General features: G+C 37.4%; 1 protein-coding gene across 2 annotated transcripts in view; it reads left to right on the top strand.

Annotated features, from left to right (window-relative positions):
• Window positions 1-20,375, top strand: part of adgrb3 (adhesion G protein-coupled receptor B3) — a 228,406-nt gene that overhangs the window by 180,833 nt on the left and 27,198 nt on the right. For both annotated transcript variants that reach the window (XM_079843690.1, XM_079843689.1), the window contains exons 17-19: window positions 2,169-2,295; window positions 4,645-4,748; window positions 4,836-4,938. In XM_079843690.1, the coding sequence (XP_079699816.1) occupies window positions 2,169-2,295; window positions 4,645-4,748; window positions 4,836-4,938 (334 nt within the window). The remainder of the gene's footprint in view (window positions 1-2,168; window positions 2,296-4,644; window positions 4,749-4,835; window positions 4,939-20,375) is intronic.

Genomic DNA, 20,375 nt, shown 5'->3' with positions numbered 1-20,375 from the left:
TGGCATACAAGAAAAATCGATAATTTTGACCCATACAATGTATCATTGGCTATTGCCACAAATATACCCTTGCAACTTATGACTGGTTTTGTAGTTTCCTTTATGAAGTGAATTGGGTTATTATTAAATAATCATAAGTATAAGACCAGATCGTTTTTTTTTTACCAAAGTGTCATATTTATAACTATTCTAAATTAATCCTCAAATCACAAAAGAGTGGTTAAAACGGTTTAGTATTATTCTCCTGCCTTAAACGTAGTGATTCAGCACCATGGACAGTGCCACGTTTCAGCTATTTAAAGTCATTAGTTTCTCCTCATACAATTGCCTAGAAACCGAGTCTATCTTGAGCCTATAGCGTAATTCATACACCCACAGACTCCTCCACAGACTGTGTGTCTTTCAAATTCCACCAAGACCGGAAGAGCCAAGTGAGTAACAAGAGAACAGATGCAACTAAACGGAAAATAAATTGCCTTCTCTCTGGTAGAAAATATAACTTCCATGCCTCCAGAAACATGCTTTGTAAACCGGAATTAAGTAAAGACATATTAACTTTAGCAGTGCCCTTTTGTTTTGATATCATGATAATGTAGCGTTGCTTCTATAATGTCATATAGTCAATGATTGGATGAATTGGCCGCATATTGAGTGGATCAAATCATATAGGTTTGCTGACATGGTAACCCACAGCAATACATTCCACAATGTCCTAATAAATGCCTGGAGTCAGTAGCTATTGGCTTGCTGTCGATGCGGTTAGACAGGACAGGGCCACACTTCGTCTTCCATGACCGAATCAATCCAGCCTGATTTATGTTGCACACATATCTGCAGCTAAATATGATCCAAAACCAAGGGTCATTTGGTATGCATGAAGTGCTTTTAGGTACATTTGAGGTACTTAGAAATGTCATGAAAATTTCAAATGAATCATGCATTTTCATATATGAATATATATGAACTACAGATATGCTATTATATAATGCCTGTTACTCCCTTTTAATGAAAGTTATTATGCATGCTATCCATGCATGTGAAAAGAGTGTGTTTTAAAAGCTTAATTAAACCTTGAAAAGAGAGCAAATGCTGCGGTTTAATTATGGAGATGTGCAGACACAATCCTCCATAGTCTTCCTCAGGGAAAAGTTACTAAGGGTGTCATGTTATACAGCCTCCGGAAGAAGGCTGTATTTGTTATGCATCGTTTAGAGGCACTACTCAATGTTGCTTTTATACTATAGTTACAGTATCAACAGGTTAATCCTAGTATAATAACTACAGTGTTGACTAACTGATTTTATGATATCAGATGTTCAGTTATGAATATTTGACACAAGATAAACAATCAAACATTGATCAAAGTACATACCCGCATGAGTTTAATTTTCCATTTAAGTTCAAGTTAAGTGAGATATATCAGCCTGCGAGCTTTAGATGTAACCACTGCAATATCAGCCGAGATGTGTAAGCATTAATAAATAGGTGAGATGTCTGTTCTATCATTTTGCTAGCCAGAGAAGGAGAAATTGGCTGCTACCATCCAGTCCGTTTTCACGGGGTGGTTAACGGTTCCGCTCGGTTTTCCCCAGACGTTTACGTCTCGGAGAAAGAATATTGCGAACGCAAAAGCTATCAAATCGGATAAACTTAAGATATTCACGGATAAATGCCGTAATCAGGATGAACGAACAAGAAAAGGGGACTATTTCGGATGTATCTCCCCCCTCCGCTGTAGCGCGAGGCAGGAGGCAAGAGAGTATCAATCTGATGCCGTCCGCCGTTTCTAGGCTGGATTTTTCCCTCAGGAAAGCGTCCAAAAGGCGCTAATTAGAAAAGCGAGTGGGAATACATATCGATAGAGAGAGATAAGGGAAAGCTGAAGCAGAACGCGAGGAGAAGCGTCAAAGGAATCACAGGTTCGGGTTTATTTTGCTGTGTGGTGTGAGTGTATCTGTGAGCAGTGAGTCCTTCAGCTCCACAGAGCCTCAGCGCTTCAGTCGCACTCTATACGATCTGCACTAAAATTGCGTTTACTTTCTGTCGCTTAAGTAAGAAGTGAAGTGGGTGACATGAGAGCGCATTGTTGAGAATTCCGAGCGACGGATTCACGGGAGGAAAAAAAATACAGCTTGTTAAAGCGATTCAATCTTCTCTGTGTTGTGTAGGAACGATTCTTGGGGCAGCTGGAGCTCTAAAGGATGCAGAACTGTGCTCACCGATGCATCCCACACCAAATGCTTATGTGATCGGGTATCTACCTTCGCCATTTTGGCTCAACAACCCAGAGAAATAGTAAGTATTGGAATTATCTTCTACGAGCGATCTCAAGAGATGCTGTATTGATTAAAGTGCGTGTGTGGTTTTCAAAGTGAGATTTAATAACTGACTTTAATTATGTCATATTTAATTAAGATATACATCTACCTGTGCAGAGCTTGTGTAGCCTATGTGTGTGTGAGAGCCTATGTCTCCTGTGATTAATTGCTATTAAAGTATTAAATTATGTATTAATTGACTTATTGATGTTAATGATCTATTTAAGCTTCCCCCTTCACAGATTGGTGTAAATTGAGGGTGAAAACTATCATTACTATCATAATATACACCTACATTTTCCTCAAAGCATTTGGATATGTTCACGTTTGAGATGCTATCAGCTGTAGCCTTTTCATCAGTGAGATCAAATTAGCTATTTATACGAATAAAAATCATTCTAATTGGTAAGGCATTATGCAGATATTCCTGGATTGTGCAAATAAATTATGGCTTTCATATTATGTAATAATGGCTTCCTCCTCTATTACAGTTCCCTGTCTCATTAATGTAGCCGTATAATATTAATCTACCTTTGCCATATATTGCTCACAGCATTTGGATAATGCTATCAGCGGTGGTCTCTTTAGTAGTAGATTCAGCAGACAGCAAAACATGGCTGTTTTAGCCTACAGAGTAAGAGGCAGCCATTTTTTCTCTGCCCATGTGACCAGTCAGTGAATAAATGGCTCCCGTGTGAAAATGATGGTGTTGTCTGTGTCTCCGTGATGCAGCAGGGGCAAAGTTTGATAACTCCTATCATTGCAATGCACCGCTGATATGTCACAATGACTTGTGACTCCAGGGAGCCGGATTGAGAGGTGGTTGTCAGATGGAATTCTGGGGGAAAAGGCATAAATAAACGGACTAGCTGGGATATGCACTGCGAGGGCTTAGCTGAGGCCTGTGAACCCAATACAAGCAACAATTTAAGATGATAGGTAGTCATATATAGGCCTGTATATGTATGTGTGCACAAGATGTGTTCCGAGATGTGTTCAAAATGATGGCCAACATCATTTAAACCCCAAAACGAGAGACATTATAGGGACAGTCCAAAATAAAAATAAATAGGAGATTTATTTTTGATAGACAAATGAAAGGCCCCATCCTACTTTTGAAAGTAGACTCTTTTCATAGAAGCATTTTTGTTTGTTAACTCTATAAACACAACACTCATGATTTGAGCTAAATAATTAATTTGTGGAATCATTGTTGACATTTTAATGTGAAACACGTGTCATAGTTCTATTGTGATCATGTTATTTAAAGGGATAGTTCACCCAAAAATGAAAATGATTTCCATAATATACTCAACCTCAAGCCATCCTAGGTGTATATGACATTCTTCTTTCAGACGAATACAATCAGAGTTATATAAAAAATATCCTGGCTAATCCAAGCTTTATAATGGCAGCCCAAAATTTGAAGCCCAATTTGCATCTATCCATTATAAAAGTGATTCAAACAGCTCCTGGAGGTTAATACAGGCCTTTTGTATTCAACTAATGAAGAAAGTGCCTCTTGCAGTTCAAAATGTTTACGCTATGTCTGATGTCATGCGTCGCGCCAGTTACACTTTTTCCGTGAATTGAATACGGAAGGCGGTCTGGCGGAAGCTAGATAATTTACTGTATAATGTGTTAAATATGGATATTTTTCTTACACAAACCCATCAACTCACTTCAGAAGGCTTTTATTAACCCCCCGGAGCTGTGTGGATTACTTTTATAATGGATGGATGCACTTTTTTGGGCTTCAAATTTTGGCCTGCCATTATAAAGCTTGGATTAGCCAGGGCATTTTTTAATATAACTCCAATTGTATTCGTCCGAAAGAAGATCATATACACCTAGGATGGCTTGAGGGTGAGTAAATCATGGGGTAATTTTAATTTTTGGGTGAACTATCCCTTTAAATGTAACACTGACATTCCGTTTAGGGCATTTCCATGTTTTGTGTACTTGCAATAGTGGAAATACCTGCCAAGATGACCTGGCCTGGCTTAAAAGAGATTGTTATGTATTTTAGTTAATTATGCCATGTGACATTACGCACCCACCTGTTGATAATGATAATGCGCACTGTTCTTTTGAATGGGGGCTAAACACATTTTATTCACGTGAAGGGGAGAATGAATAGGGAAAAATGAATTACAGAGCAAAAAAAAGCTTGCGCTTTAATCCTCTGAATTTGTGCAGTAAATGGCTGTGCTGCAACAAGCAAGCGCCCTGTAATGTGCTTTATTACAAGGCACTGAAATGGGCTTTTATTAGTGGTACAAGGGTTTGAAAATCGCTCACTGAAGCTCTTGTGTGCCATTCGCAGGCTATGGAGTACTCAGGGGTTCCATCTGTGACACTAATAGTGGGCTGTGGTCTGTCCTGTCTGGCCTTGATCACACTGGCCGTGGTGTATGCTATTCTATGGAGGTAAGTGCATTGATGTACAAGGGATATTGCAAATAATGCCACGGCACTTTTGGGGGAATGCGACTTTGATATACCATTTCTTTTCAGGTACATCAGGTCGGAGAGATCAATCATTCTGATCAATTTCTGCCTTTCAATCATCTGCTCCAACATCCTGATACTAATTGGACAGACGCAGACACATAATGCGGTAAATATTTCAATTTTATGCACTTTTATCCGCATCATGCATTTTACTCCTATACTGCCAGATTAGTTTGAAAATGTGATGAAGGCCACCAAGCATTTACTGAGAGTTTGAACGTCGATTTGTACTTGAACAAAATGTCCACTCTGGATTCTCATATTTATTTCTCGGCTTGCGCGTGGGCTGAATTTGTAGGCTTGTCTTGCATGCCAGACAGCTTCTCTGCACTAATATCATGTCGATCTAGACGTGTCGGGGTTTAGAATGCAAACGAAACATTGGCTTAACTTAATACTGGTGAAGAACTTGCTGTCTGCTGTTTATATCATGCCACCCCACCAGATTGTTTTAATTCCTCTATTTTGAGGCATTGTGACTCACTTAAATTCAAGCTGGCTGCCCTAATTTTTTCTGAAGTGACCTACCTACCTATCCAGATGTTCGAGTCTTTGTGTAGCGAGCTGCATGTTTTGTGAGATGCTTATGTTGCGTTTGTTTAAACAAATTGCATTCTTTTCCTTGTGGTAAGCAATTCATGTACGCATTTGTATATACTTGTATTTTTATACACTGGACCCCTAAATTCAGGAACAGTTTAGGTTCATTTAGCAAATGTCTGGTAAATGAATCACTTTTTGTTAGGTTAATTTAAACTGAACTTTTTTAAAGGCATGTATTTAGCAGTCTGATTTGAAGCCCGATTTATGATATCATTGCTGTTGGATTGCATTTCTTTATTGCTGATTTGAAATATGTAAGACATTATACAATTTAGGGCGTTTTCACACCTGAAAGTCCGCACCAAGGTCCGAACCGAAGTTCGTGTTTTGATACATTTTATACATTCGGTTAGTTTTGGTTTGGTTTCACATTGCAATTATGCGAGCGCACTAAAGAACTTTACATGACATGTGTCCCCTCGTCATCCTCTATGTGGGCTGCATCTGGACATTGATTGGTTTGTAAACAGACGTGCGTCTGACATCAGCGTTTTTGACAAGAATGAATGAATGAATGAACGGACGGATATCGTTGCCACTATTAAACAGTGCGCATTGCTTGACTATTTTCTTTTAGTTATGTTTAAAAGTGGACATTTCAAGCTTTATATACACATATTTCTCATGTTTGTGAGACAAGTAGCCTGCTGAGTTTCGGTTTATTTGAGACGCGCTCCAGTTCATGTGCAAAACGTGATCGCTCCCGCGATTATTTTCTGCTATAGACTATTTGCTTCTTATGTATTAAATCCAGGAAATGATCTGATTAAACGTTGATTAAAATTAAGATACAGTTTATACAAAACGAAATTCACATTAAAGAAAGACTTTCTAAGCAAAATCATACAAAATGTCTTTCAAAATCATTTCTGACCTTCTGTCTTCTGACATATTGCGCATCTTTTCACTTTTCATAATCAATGTAGCCTAGATGAAATTGAAAAATAACATTATAATATTTAAACTTCCTTTAAATGGTCTGAAAGTCCGAACCATACAGAAAATGCTTTCACACTAGAAACGAACTGAACCTTTGTTCAGTTTGATACGGACCGAGACTACCTCTTTTTGTCGGACCAAATTTCGTCTGTTTGGTCCGGACCGTGGTACGGGGAAGGTTTCACACCTGTTATTTTGATTCGGACCCAACTGAAAAGTCGGAAAATCCGGACCAAACAAGGTAGGTGTGAAAGCGCCCTTAAACTGTTTCCTCTGTGCATTCAGAAAGGCATGAGCTTCTTCTCACCATTGTTTATCAGTATACCAGATAATATTTGAGTCTTAAATTAGTACTCAGCAAGCCATAGTAGTTATTTTTAGCAAACGGGTACATCGCTCTGTGTCCAATGCCAAGGAGAAATGATGATGATGCCTTTATGTTCAGAGCCACTAAATACATTAGCCAGAATCCAGCTGGCTGCAGTCTAAATTATACAATGCAAATGCAAAATGGACGGACGCAGGTACGAGACAAGAAAGTTTGTGTCCATGTAAACCACAAACAGAATTGAAATGTGACTGTGAGGTATTTTGCTGTGAGTTTGTAATTACACAAACGAGACATAAAACTTACTGAAAATGCACTTTAAATTATTGCCGTTGTTTCAAGCCGTGGTTTCACTGTTCTCACTGAGATGAGTGAGTTTTGACGTCAGATTCGAAACTATCCTAACCTCTTTCCAAGTGATCGCCTTCCCTAAAGACTAAACGGTCTTTGATCATCAAACTGTTTTTTGGTGGGAAGCTGGGAGTGAGAATTGTCTGTTTTATGCACACTGATACAAGTAACAAAAATATGTACTTATTTGCAAGACTTAAACTAAAGTTTATCCTTTTTGTGATGATGATTAGTAGATATGCATCACTTGAAGCAAAAGTCGCTTAGTGTTCACAGCCCAAATGGTTCAGTTATATAACAGTCTCTCTGCAATATCCGGGGCCCACGTGAATCTGAACATTTGGTGCCATTGTGAATGGAGCATCAAAATTTCAGGATCCAGGTAGGGTCAACGCATTTTAAAGCTCTGCAATTCATTTTAAATAGGAATAAATAGGCTCCCAGCTAAATGGCGACGCTCAAAATGATTTCTTTTTTCCAGCTCACAGTGAGAAAATGGTGTATATAAGTCATTCAAGATGTAATTATAAGATGCAGATCCTGATCAGAAGATCCTAGAGTCAAATTTTCTCACATTCACTATTTCAAATTCAACATCAGAGATGATTGGATATGGGGAAATTGCAGAACTTCGGAAGAACAAAGATTAATTATTCACTCTCACGCTTACAAATGACGCTCATTTGCCCTCGTTTGAGTAAACAAGATAAAAGAGGTTGATTTCTCACTGCTTACAAGCTTGTCAGGACTAGCACAGCTGGTGGTTTTTGGTTATCATCAGAGAGGAGGGTTTACACCGAGTGAGGCGTTATTCCTACGCTGCCCACACAGATAGGGCTTCTGAGTGAGTCAACGCCGTTGTGGGAATAACACATTACTCACTCACGCAGTCAGACATTTCAGTGCAATTTTTTTTTTCTCCGGCAGCACAAGGCATGAGCTTTTTTCTAATTCTAACGAGCGTTCTGGGATGGAAGGAAGTCAATTCCCAAGGTTAAAACAAATGAATTTCCTGTTACATTAAACTGATCAAAAGAAGACGTTGACTGTAGCTCTGTTCCATCATCTGGTGAGATAGTCGACTGCTGCTCCTCTGACTGCGCGTTCATAACACAAAATCTCTGTTTTCATTGTTTCATAGATGATTTTATAATTGTCAAGTCTCTAAAATATTAGTAATGGAGAGAATACATTTCAGCACTACCAAGTCTTCCTTAAAAATTCTTGAGATTTTGTGTTCCCATTTTGTTTCCGCAACTCCACAAACCCAATTTCCAACAGTTTATTGATTTGTTGTTGTATTGTTCTTTTCTATTATTATCTTATATTTTGACCCTAGCATTATTTGTTTAACTTTAAATAAACCTATATTTTCTTTATTGAAACCCATCTTGTGACAGGTCCTCTTTATGTTGCCGGTCGTAACAGCGTATGGGATATAAAAGCGTGCATTTAGGACAAACAGAAAGACTTTAATTAAGCTGGCTTTATTTGTTCTATAAAACCCATTTTTTTTCTTTTTTTAATTGCAATGCTTCTTGAAATTATTCTAATTATTGACTATTTAATAAGATAAAATAAAACGTTATTAAATAATTCAAAGCAACACATTAAAAATTAAGCATTACTATTTAAACAAACAAAAAAAAGAAAACTTAAAAAAAAAATTTTTTTTAAATAGACCAAACAAATCCAACTCCAACAGAGTTTTTGGCATCTGTACAGGAAACAGTCCCATACCCCGTCATAGCTTCCAAAATCTTCATATTTATTTAAACAGCATTGCTTCTTCAGGTATAGATCCGTTGCAAGACAGAACATTGCTGTTTAAATAAATATAAGGATTTTTAAGGAAGACTTGGCAGTGCTGGAATGTGTTCTCTCCATTTTTTATATTTTAGAGCCTCGATATTTCTAAAATCATCTTTGAAACCATGAAAACAGAGGTTTAATGTTATGGCACTTTTATGAATGTAAAACCGTGTAAAGAAAAATATTCAATAATTAATTTGTGTAATGTATTTTTTTCTTTGCACAGTTTAACATTCACGATGGCTACCATTTACGCGTGCACCAATAATTCGATGTATTTATTTATACATTTTTTACAATAATCAGAGTAAGGACTTAATCGCACTCAAAAAAATTATGCCTTTTTTAAGATTTCTGCAATTTAATTCATAGTAAAATTCCACCGAAATTGAATAATCCCTACGTAATTGAATTGAATAATCTATTAAGGATTAAATGACTTAAGGATTATTCAATTCAATTTAATGGAATTTTACTATTAATTAAATTGCGTAAATAAAAAAAAAGACTTAAAAAACGTCTCAGTGCAGTAAGATGTTTCCATGACACGAGCACCGTTTACATGCGGCTTTCATTATTCAGATTATTCAATAAGAAGTGTGGTTATTTTTACTACCATTCTTCACACACCCCAATGCATAGCATAAATGATGAACGCACATACAGTAGGTGTGTTGCTGGCCACTGTTTTAATCCACTTACATCAAATGCAAAATAGATTTTTATGGTCGTATTGAATATTATTCGGCGGCGTGATGAACATAGCAAATGGTTGCCTACGCTGGCGTCGCGTTATTTACAGCATTTCCGGATGAAAATAAGCAGCAGAGTCTGCACAACCAGTTTTGTTAGTGAGTTGAGGAAAAACTTCACTCGTGAAGTTCATTTATGAAGGTGTGTGAACAACACACGTCATCAGAGCAGTAATATTGTGATTGTGTTTACATGCCATATAGTTTAATCCAATTGTGCTTACTTACGATTATGAGCTTAATCACATTAGTTTGCTCGAAGTATTGTGTTTACATGAGGTATTTTATCGCGATATTGCCAAAATTCCATTATAATGGCATGAGGCGTTGTCAACATAGGATACTATTTTATATCAATGCTTTTCAGTTCTCTCCGTCCATTCACCATCTTGGATGAATAATTTCACGAGCTTATTGCAGTGTATGTTAGTTCCTTATTCGTGACCACTACATGTGATAATGCCTGTAGAATGAAGCCAAAACGAGATATCTTTGAAGGCAGAATAGTTTTGCTGCCTACATTTTGGAACAGCTTTTTGAGTTTGGGAGCATGCCTATAATGCCTTAAGGATTTGGAACAGAGCTTCATGGGTTATTTGCTGCATAGTTTTATTTTTGTATTAGACATGCATCTGCATTAGTTTGTTGAGGTATGATTTAGCATTATTGATGTCGTTATTCTAAAAATGCACACAGTAAGTCTTTATGACAGCAGTGCAGCAGGTCCGGTCCGCCATTAATGGACCATAATTACATCTGGACCTCTGCTCTCTCCACATCTAAGGCATCAGTGCAGCATTTGAAATGGTCAGTGCGTTTGTGTTACCATGACAATAAAATGCCATTCTCGAGTGTATCACTGTCTTGGCAGTTTCTTTTTGCAGCCATTTGCCACGCTCTCAAGTAGCTATTTAGTATAATTCCTGCTTCATCACACTGGTGAAGACGATGGATACGAGTCACAGAGGGTGCAGGGTTTGCTTCCAGATGGAGGTCACACATATGACGTGATGGCCATGCGAGAGAGAGCACTCAGCCTCCGGCTTCTCTGAATGTTGAGCTGATCTGAAGGCCTGTCAGTGCTGATCATACACACTGCCATCTTCCTTTTTAATTCCACACCACATCATTTTACATTTAGCATGAGGAAGGGTTCAACGTTTTCCCCAAATGAATGCAAATCTGCTTTTCTGTTTGTGAATGGGGAAATGGGAAATGGAAAAATGTTGACCTATCAACAGCCATCATTATAAGCAAAAGCTATACTATAGAATGTGGAACAAAGGGTTGACGTCCTTATTGCATCAAAGATGTAAAGCGGTTCAACTACCCTCCCACAAAATGATTAAGGCTGCTGACAGCGGTTAAGTTCCCTGTGAGTTATTTAAAATGTGCTTTTCTTTTTTTCTGTTGTCTGGAACCTTCAAAAGATTTGACTAAAAGGCAGGAGACAGTAAAAGTACTATAAAAGTAGGAGACGGTGGTTATATTGGTTAGTGAATAAAACATGCAATACATGGCAAATAATAGAAACCTTAGATGTTCAATACAAACCTGCTCTTAATAAAGGAGATTTTTCAGTTGTAATTTGGCACAAATATAGACATTTTGTCAATGTGTTTTTAGACCCCTTATGAGACCTATGATAAATTGATATGTGTATTCTTCTAGTGTATGTTGAGTTAAAAGGTAAAGACATATGTTCTGTGCTGTAGTTCTTTTAAAAGAGTAAGCCGGACAGACAAAGAGTCTGCGCTTATTCCATTAGCATCACCTAAGGTGTCTTATGGGGCTCTGGGATTATTAAATGGTGCTCCGAGACTTCCTCTTATCTCTCGCTGCAAGAAAAGGTGCCATTTAATCCAGTGGTACGTAATGAAGTATTCAAGTGCCAGTATGTACTAGCTGTCAGTGGAAATGAAAGAGCAGATTTATATGAACTAGACTTCATTCACTTTGAGGCACTGAACTTTTACTCTTCATTTAAAGTATAAGTTGGTCTAACTTAAAAAAAAAGACTTGGAGACTTTTAAGTCACTATCTATCTATTAGGGCTGGGCGGTATATAGAGTTTATACAATATATCGATATATTTTTTAGAAATGATATGGAATGAGGCAATATCGTTTATATCGAAATACAGTAGATTGATAAGAAACGCATCTGAAAAATAGCGGAGAATGAGCTAATGCAGGGAAAGTGCATGATACAATTTGTCCTAAACATGACACATACTTTATATTAAGGGCTTCAAAATAACTGGTAAGTGGAAAGATATAGTTAACATGTATAGTTTAAAGTGTTTTGCCCTGTCAGATGCTCTGAGAGATAGGCTACTTGTGCTGACAGACATAAAAACCTGCTGTGTTTAATGCGTTTGAAATGTGGTGCTTTCCTCAGTGCATAACTTACATTTCACAGGTATATTCTCCATCTGAAAATGTTATAAAGGCATGCAAATATGTCCATTTTGCTGTCCCAAGCGGACGAGCCTTCTGCAAGTTAATCTCCGCTACAATTCAGGCTTTCGTGAACGAGTGCCGCCACGCGCATGCGCGCCAGACAATTGATCACAATAGGAGCGCAATAGAATAGGAACGCAATAATTCGGACTAAAGTAAACATTTCTAAAATATTTGTTGTTGGACAATAAATGTGCCATATGTGGAATTTATATGAATTTTTATGAACGTGACCAGGCTAATATGCTAATGTTTTTAGTTAGTGAATTTAAATACAAAATTATAAATTTTTGCACATAATATATTGCATAGACTATATTACATTCACTGTATTTGTTTATAGCCTTCAATATCAATATTGTTTTTAGGACATCATTGGGCAGGATGTGAAATACAATTATTAAAATAAATACCTTTGCATAACCCCAGCCTTCTGCATGACCACGTCCTGTGTAAACTTCATCCTTCACTCCGCGAAAAACAAAGCCAAAGAAACGGTTCTACACGTCAAAAATGAAGAGAATAAACACACTATTACGATAGTATATGGTTTGTGTGTGATTTTCATGCGATTTGGGGTATATTCATATGAATAAAGAATGTACATTATAAATGCTTAGCTCCATATAAAATGCTAAATATAACGTATTTCAACAACATTATATGACCAAAATCCATATTAGATCGCAATCGGAAGTTATTATAAACACTCATTGGTAGTTTAAAGTCAGTTTTGAGTAAAAGCGTAATATTAATCTTTTAAATTGTGTTATGTAGCTTGGTGTTAATTGTAGCTCTAATGCACCTGTCACGCCAGGAGCTATATCTATTTCACGATCTATTCTGCTGCAAGAATTCAAGGTCCTTTTGTGCTAAGACAGAGCTAGATTTATAGTTTAATAGAAGATAGTTTAAAATACATTTTTGAATTTTGTGCAGTGATGCACCATGTACAATAAGACCCGAAATGTGCATTACAAAGTAATATTTGTTCTTGTTTTATTTCATAATGTTTTTAAATGATAGGAAACAAGCATCATGTTGTAGTGGCTTCTTAAGGAGTGATGGTCAGCTCTCCTGAACATTTCTCAGTATCTTTTTGCACCAGACCTCAAAAACCTCATGTTTACAGAGGTAAATGATTCTAATCTTCACCTTCAAGACGGGTCTATAATTTAGTGTCTGTATTTATGTGCAACTTCCTTTTGATCAGTTGCTGACTTGTTTATCTTCTCAAGTACTAAGATGTGAGGATAGCCCGCGGCACATTTCCAAGCGCAAATATTTTGAGGATTTTGATTGGACAGAACGATCCGAATAACGCTTGAACATGATGAAAAGCATTTGTAATTTACTTAGCTCTCTGAAGTTTTTCCTGTGGAATTTTCATTTTGTACACTATGACAGAAGTAATAGTCAATCCAGGCAGCAGTGAAGAAAACTATAGAAGAAAATGCTGTATGATTATTTATGGTATCTATACTAAATATATGCCTATTAAGCAGAGATTGGTGCAGCCATACTTTATGAATTGTTTAGATGTTACTAATGTAGCGTCTGTGCTTTTATTTGACCTCACTTGTTGAATAATGGAAAGCAACATTTTCATATCTTGGCGTAGCAGCAGCATTTGTCATAAATATTAATGTAGGAAAATGCATTTATGTCAAAACAGAAACCACCCTGCTCAAACAGCTGAAGAGGGCTGTTTGTATCAGGGTAGATGTGGGGAGTATGTAACATTAATTGGCGAGGAGAAAAGCATTTCAAACAATAATCTTGACAGAGTGTGAATAAATAGTTGCTAAACTGAGATATTGTGCTACAGCTCAAGAGTGTAATGAAGGCAGGATCCCTGAAATATCCAAACTGGGGGAATAGGGCCTTTTAAAACATTTTCTTTTCTGTTGCATAATGAGTCTGGCTTAATTGGCCAGGATATCAGCATCATGGCAGTTATAATATCAACACTTCATTTACATTGTGCTGATCTGTGAGAGCGTTGCACTATTAAAGTTGCACCTATATACTCATGGCAAAGTTTGTTATTTCGTTCTTCGCTTAAGGTTAAAACGAAGTTCAAAATACATGAGCAGCGATATACTGTTAGCTATTATTCAACAAGTGAGGTAAAATAAAAGCACAGACGCTACATTAGTAACATCCCAATGCCGCCCACACTGAGAGCGGAGTTTAAATGAATATGTAAATATGTCCTGAACGCTTTCCTCTTAATAACAAAATCAACACAAAAAAATTTAGAAAAAAGCAAGAATTTTTTTAAATAAAGCATAGGAAAAGCATCTATGTTGCTAGAGCTCTGCAATTCAGCACTCTAGTCATGTCACGTTATTTAAATTGCTTTTTATACAATAGATTAAAATCAAGCAGCTTTACCGTATTAAACATGAAAAACAGTGTCAGTGTCTCATTTCATCAGAAGTACAACTTCATTTTCTACTATAAATCAGATCTCCAGTGTGTTTATGTTTCTGCTCGCGGACGTCTGACCTTGACTGACTCAACAGAGGAAATGAACCAGAAAAGATTTCAAAGAAATCGACCAATGGTAGTGCAATGTTTTTTACCAGCCAGAGCAAACTTTTCGTTAAAGTTCACTTTGGCAAGCTGTTTCGAATTCCCAAAATGAACTTCAAACGAACTTCGTTTTGGCCTGATTTTGTTCGAAATTACGTCACTTCAGTCATTCAAGTATATCTTCATTGAGGATTTGATTAAAGTGCCACTCTTCATAAAAAGCTGTCATATAGCTTCAGAAGATAGATATTTAATACTTTTTAAATAGACTACTTTTATGGTTTCTGTCCTTTTATGTCACCTGGTCACTGCCAAAGAGCTTTTGAATAATTCTGTAAAATTCTCCTGATGGAGTAAATATTTATAGATTTATTTGAACAGGGGGTTAAACAGGCTTCATTGAGATGGTTGTTAGGAAATCGGAGATTAAATAATAAATTGAGTGAGGTTTAACAATAGAACAAAATACCTAAGTTATGATAAATGTTTTGAAAACAAGATCATTTTCCTCAGTTGCAAAATTGAATGTCAGTACCGAATTAATGGATTTGGTAATTATTTTAAGTCACGCCCTCCAATTATCAGATGTTTATTCCACTTGGTAGAATCTCATTGGCAGAGGACAATGCCGTGACCTCATATTCCCATCACATATTTACTGTTAAATGACTTAGATTATGCTATATTAATTTTTTATTATTATTCATGGCATCATTTAATCTGATCTTCAAAGAGAATATTGAAGCTCCCTCGAAGAATCATCTGAAATGAAAGGATTCTCTGTTGATAAGAAACCGCGACGATGACTCACAGATCAAATTATTAGGCTTAAAGTCAAGGATTTGAATGCTTCATCAGCCACTTTGATGATCTATAGAGATAGCTTTAAATAAAAAAAACATGCTCTAATTTGTTTTATCTATAACTGTGCCTTGGGGTAAAATGAGTCAGTCTTTTTCATGTTTGAACAGCTGAATGATAAATAATTAACGACAGCTTAATGGGCAAACTGACCTACTGCACTGGCAAACTTATGACATTGGCATCTGTAGATGTTATCTGGGGTAGTATTTTTCCCCCAGCCTTTTAGTTGAGCTTTGTGAGGAAGACAGTATTCTATATATATCTTCTGACAGCTTGGTCCCTGCGCAACGTGTGAGTGCTGTGATAGAATAAAGTGAACACATCCCTATAAAAACCAAGAGAGCATTGCTGTTTAAAGTATCAAAGTGTAATAGGACAAATGCATACACAGAAATGAAAAAAAAAACAAAAAACATAAAGGGCAGGAATAGTAGGGGCTTTCGTGGAAGTACCCGCTTTTAGGTGTGTTCGTACCGAATGAACTAGGAACGGTTTTAGTTCTAGGAACATCCTCTGGGGGAACTAATTTAGCTCCTTTTTCAGAGTAGGGTCTAACCCAGCACAATAAGAACTTCCAGTGACGCAAGTGTACGCTGATTGGCCGAATACAAGCAAAACACCAGCAACCGCCATTTTTAAGAAAGCTGTGTAAACGCACAGATTATAGCCTATATATTTACTCCACAAACTTACTCTATGAACATGAAAAACAGTGATAGATTGACCTCTCAACCTTTATGCTAAGGATAAAATCCAACACAACTTTGGACCAAGCGAAACATGATTATTTATTTCTGTCAGGACCACTATCGTCAAAGATGATTGACTGATCATTAGCATATCGTTTGTATTGCCGGTATGGTTCTGTTCTGGGCAAGAACTCCCTGTCCATCCATGCAGTCTAGCATGGATAAGAGCAGGGATAGCAGCAATAACCCCCCTAAGGGTAAACCGAACAGAACCAACATAATCATTGTTGATATTAAATGTACAAAATAATTCAGGAATTTAGTCTGATTCAAGGGGAATTAGAATACCAAATCCTGACTGGACGAGAGGAGGAGCTGGGGTGGAGGTGGGTAAATGAGCTCTGGAGAAACGTGATAGCTGCTGATAGTACTGAGGAGCTATATATATATGTATGCTGTGATAGATGTCGTATTTCTATAGGTAGACGTGATCAGCTGACAGTCAGCTGATGCAAGCTTGACTAACGTTACCTGCCAGAACTGACGCTATACGCTTGATTTCTGTTCAGCTAGCATTGGACATCAACCACACGGCAAACGCTAATACTTTTTCATATACAATACTTTCTTGTGTATAAAATTTCTATCTAATAACGTATTCGACAGGACTGTTAAACAGATCATAAACTAATGGAGAGTGTGAGCACTGTGTGCTCAGGCTCTAGCGTTCTCAGCGCCATCAAAATAAAAGTCTGCAGTGCTGTCACAACAACAAGCGTGGCTTACGTCCCTCCAGAGTTCCTATTGGCGGAGCGAATGCAACCAGGAAAATGGCCCTTGGGGAACTACTGCATTTCACTGGCTCTGTACTTATACTCTGCAGAATGACAATACATGTAACTATGATCTAATATAAAAATATATATGAAGACTATACGCCACCGCCGTCAAAAATTAGATAACGATATTGAGTGAATGCTCGCCGTACATAGTATACGTATACCGGCTAAATCCCAGTCTCAGCCCATTCAGAAATACCTGTTTGTTGGCAGAACCTTCTAAAAGCCACTTCCCTTCGTAAAGCCTGTAAGTCTACAGAGCCAATCAGAAGACGGGATTCGAGTCATATGATTTCTAGATGAATAACATTGTGCGTGTGAGTTCTATTATCGAGCTGCAAGTTTTTATCCTGTTTAAAGAGATTTTTAACTAAACAAGATGGAGGAGTACGATTAAATGGATGAACCTGTGGTAGTTTCAAGAGTTTTAACAGGAAACGTCGTCAACCTCATAATTCTGCCTGTTCTAAGGCTAAAGAAAATTGTTACAGTGGCAATGACAGGATTTTGTGACTAGCATGTAAACACAACAGTGTTTCGTGTGCTGCTGTAACTGACAGAAACTGACATAACCTACATAAAAGAACAGCTCTATTCCCACCCACGACAAGAGAAGCAGAGGTTTTTGCAACAACAACAAAAAAAACACAGACTTGACTGGTTTTGCAGCAAAAGACAATTCAACTTAAATATCAATAAATTGACTATAGTGAGTTTTGCTAATAACTTTTCAATAACTGACTAATAACCTTTTCATTGCTGTTTAAGTGAAATTACTGAACCTAAACATAGGAGTCTGATAAAAATGCTCAGCAAAAATTTGCATTCTGAAGCCTTTATATTTTCCAACACTATTTTAACCATCATGGATTTCTCTTCTTTTCTTTATTATTTTATTTTATTATAAAACTCATATTGTGAACTTCAACAGAGCACACTCTTGTAAAACAAGTTATTCTACAATTAAAGCTTTAGGATATCTCCTTATTAATGTTCTATTTCTCATTTGTGAGTTGCTTTCGACTCATTACATTAACGTATTAGTTAATTGCATTGTATTAAAGTGTAGAGGCATCGAATCGACATAATGGGCACAGAGTTCAAGCATGCAGTTTCATAAATGAAAACCCAGCTGTATACATAAATGAATCTCATTAGGCACTATTGTTTGCCGTGATTTAATATTTCTCATAATTTGAAGCGTATTATATAGGCTTGTTTATTTTCATATTCGCTTCGACCTCAAACTGTGTGCCCGGAAGCTTATTGAAGTGAGTTAGCAAGACACCAGAGAGTCGTTGTCCATGTATGAAAATGAACTCTCTAACCTTATAGTTAATGCCTGGAACCCTCCCTGGCCTCACGCTCATGTATCCCAGCCGAGCACGCCAGCACCAGCCCTTCGACATACATGCACGCCTTCCTTTACGTCAGCTATGTTGTTCTTTACTGTTCTCTTGAACTTCCTCTGTTGCCATGGATACAGACACAGTGGGCTCAATATCTCCCGGCAATTTGCCTTTGTAAAGGGCAGTGTGTACTCAGGATTTCAGCTGAGGCTGTGTGCCACCCCCTCCGCTTCCTCTGCTGCCCAGCTCTTCAGGCAAACCCACACGCATACAGATATAGTACATTTGGTACTTAAAGATACAAGTCAAATTCCCACTCAGGTCAGGAGCTTTCATGTGCCTTCAGATACCTTCAAATGTGATCTGACTGCACCTTGTTCCTCCGTGTGATGTTATCTAAATAGGAGACCTGAGGAAGTACGCTTCGTTTCTGTTCTGTTTGTAGTATTTCGCTATGTGTGTTTGCCTAAACGTGCAAGCTACTTGTTAAGAGTGTCAATCGATACTATATTTATAGCAGTTAATTTATGCTCTGTGGCATAAGTGTTTCTTCATCAGTCATTAGCACTGGCCCATATGGCTGCGAGGTCCTGCGGTGACATGCATGTGCCGTGAGCCACATCACCTCCCATCTTGTTTGCTAAGCAGCTAGCATCAGGCAGAAAATGGAACGACACCTAGAAATGCCTCTGAAAATGTGCAGCTAAGATCCAGTTGTAAATGTCTTGATGCATCTACCTGTAGTTTAAAGTATTTTCCAGCAGTGGAGTATAAATAGACAACGCTAAGTGTTTTTGTGACAATTTAGCTGAAATGTTAGATATGTAGCCCTTAGCGTGGCATAGTAGGCCTACTTCTGCTTTGACATACAGTTCTGCCCTAGTGAAAAATACCTATAGCAAAGGCCCTGTTTACACCTGGTATTAAGATGCGTTTTGGTCAATCAGATCACAAAAAGACAAGGGAGACACATTTGCATTGCTCACATTACAGCTGGTGTTTTAATCCGTCTCATTTGTCCACTTTCGACCACTTCTGTCCTGATGTCTTCGAGGGAAGAGTCTATGGGTGGGTAAATGTATGCGTTTTTCAGATCTTTCGATCTAATGGACAAAAATTCGCTTGCGCAATTTACATTTGAACGCGACCAGAGAAAACATACGGAGAGCAGTTTCGTTTTTTGTTCTGACAGCCGCAAGACCACGTTGAACGTGTGTGGGTTAGAAATCAGGAATGGTGAGAGAACTTTGTGCTTGGTACGTTTTTCGTCTTCAAACCAAACTTGGGTCTCCAGCCGACAAAGTTTAAATCCCGTCTGGCTAGCGCGTGTCTCATAATGTTTACGCATTAGGTCAGTATGAGTAAATGCCAAATGAGCATTTACACTACGAAAGCAATCCGGTCCAGTGTTTTCGACTACCTCTGGAAGTGGTCGAAAGTGGACAAGCGCAAAAGGTTTTAGACCCCGTTTACACTTGTATTTAGCGTCGTCCACTTGTGATCGGATAAACCAAAAAGCATATTAACATCAGATGTAAACAGGGCCAAAATGTATTTTACAAATAGTAAAATAGTATCAGTAAAATAGTATCAGTTTCATACTAGGTATATTACAAATCTATTAACATATTTACTGATATATGGCTTGAGACTTACTGATATAAATATTATAATTAAACTTTATTTTTGCACAGTGCACATTTCTGAATATTAAGCCTAAAATGGTTTTTAATATCACTTTTAGGAAGAATAGTATGATCACTGTTTACTTGCAATAGTTCCATTTTAGCACAATCAAATATACTTAAGTATATCTTTATTTGGACCTCAGCACTACTTCCGGATAACTAAAGTGCATTAAGTACAAAATTAATTGTTCCAATTTAACAGACTTTAAGTATATACATTTAGTATACCAAAAGTACAATAGCAAGGTATTTATATTAAGTGCATAAATATGTAAATGTACTTTTTATAGCCTACATCACCCTGACGTCACACAGGTTCAGACGATCTG

Source organism: Gobio gobio, assembly GCF_949357685.1.
Source record: "Gobio gobio genome assembly, chromosome: 18".
Taxonomy (NCBI): Eukaryota; Metazoa; Chordata; class Actinopteri; order Cypriniformes; family Gobionidae; genus Gobio; species Gobio gobio.
Note: the sequence above shows the minus strand (reverse complement) of the source record. Positions and strands in the feature narration are given on the sequence as shown.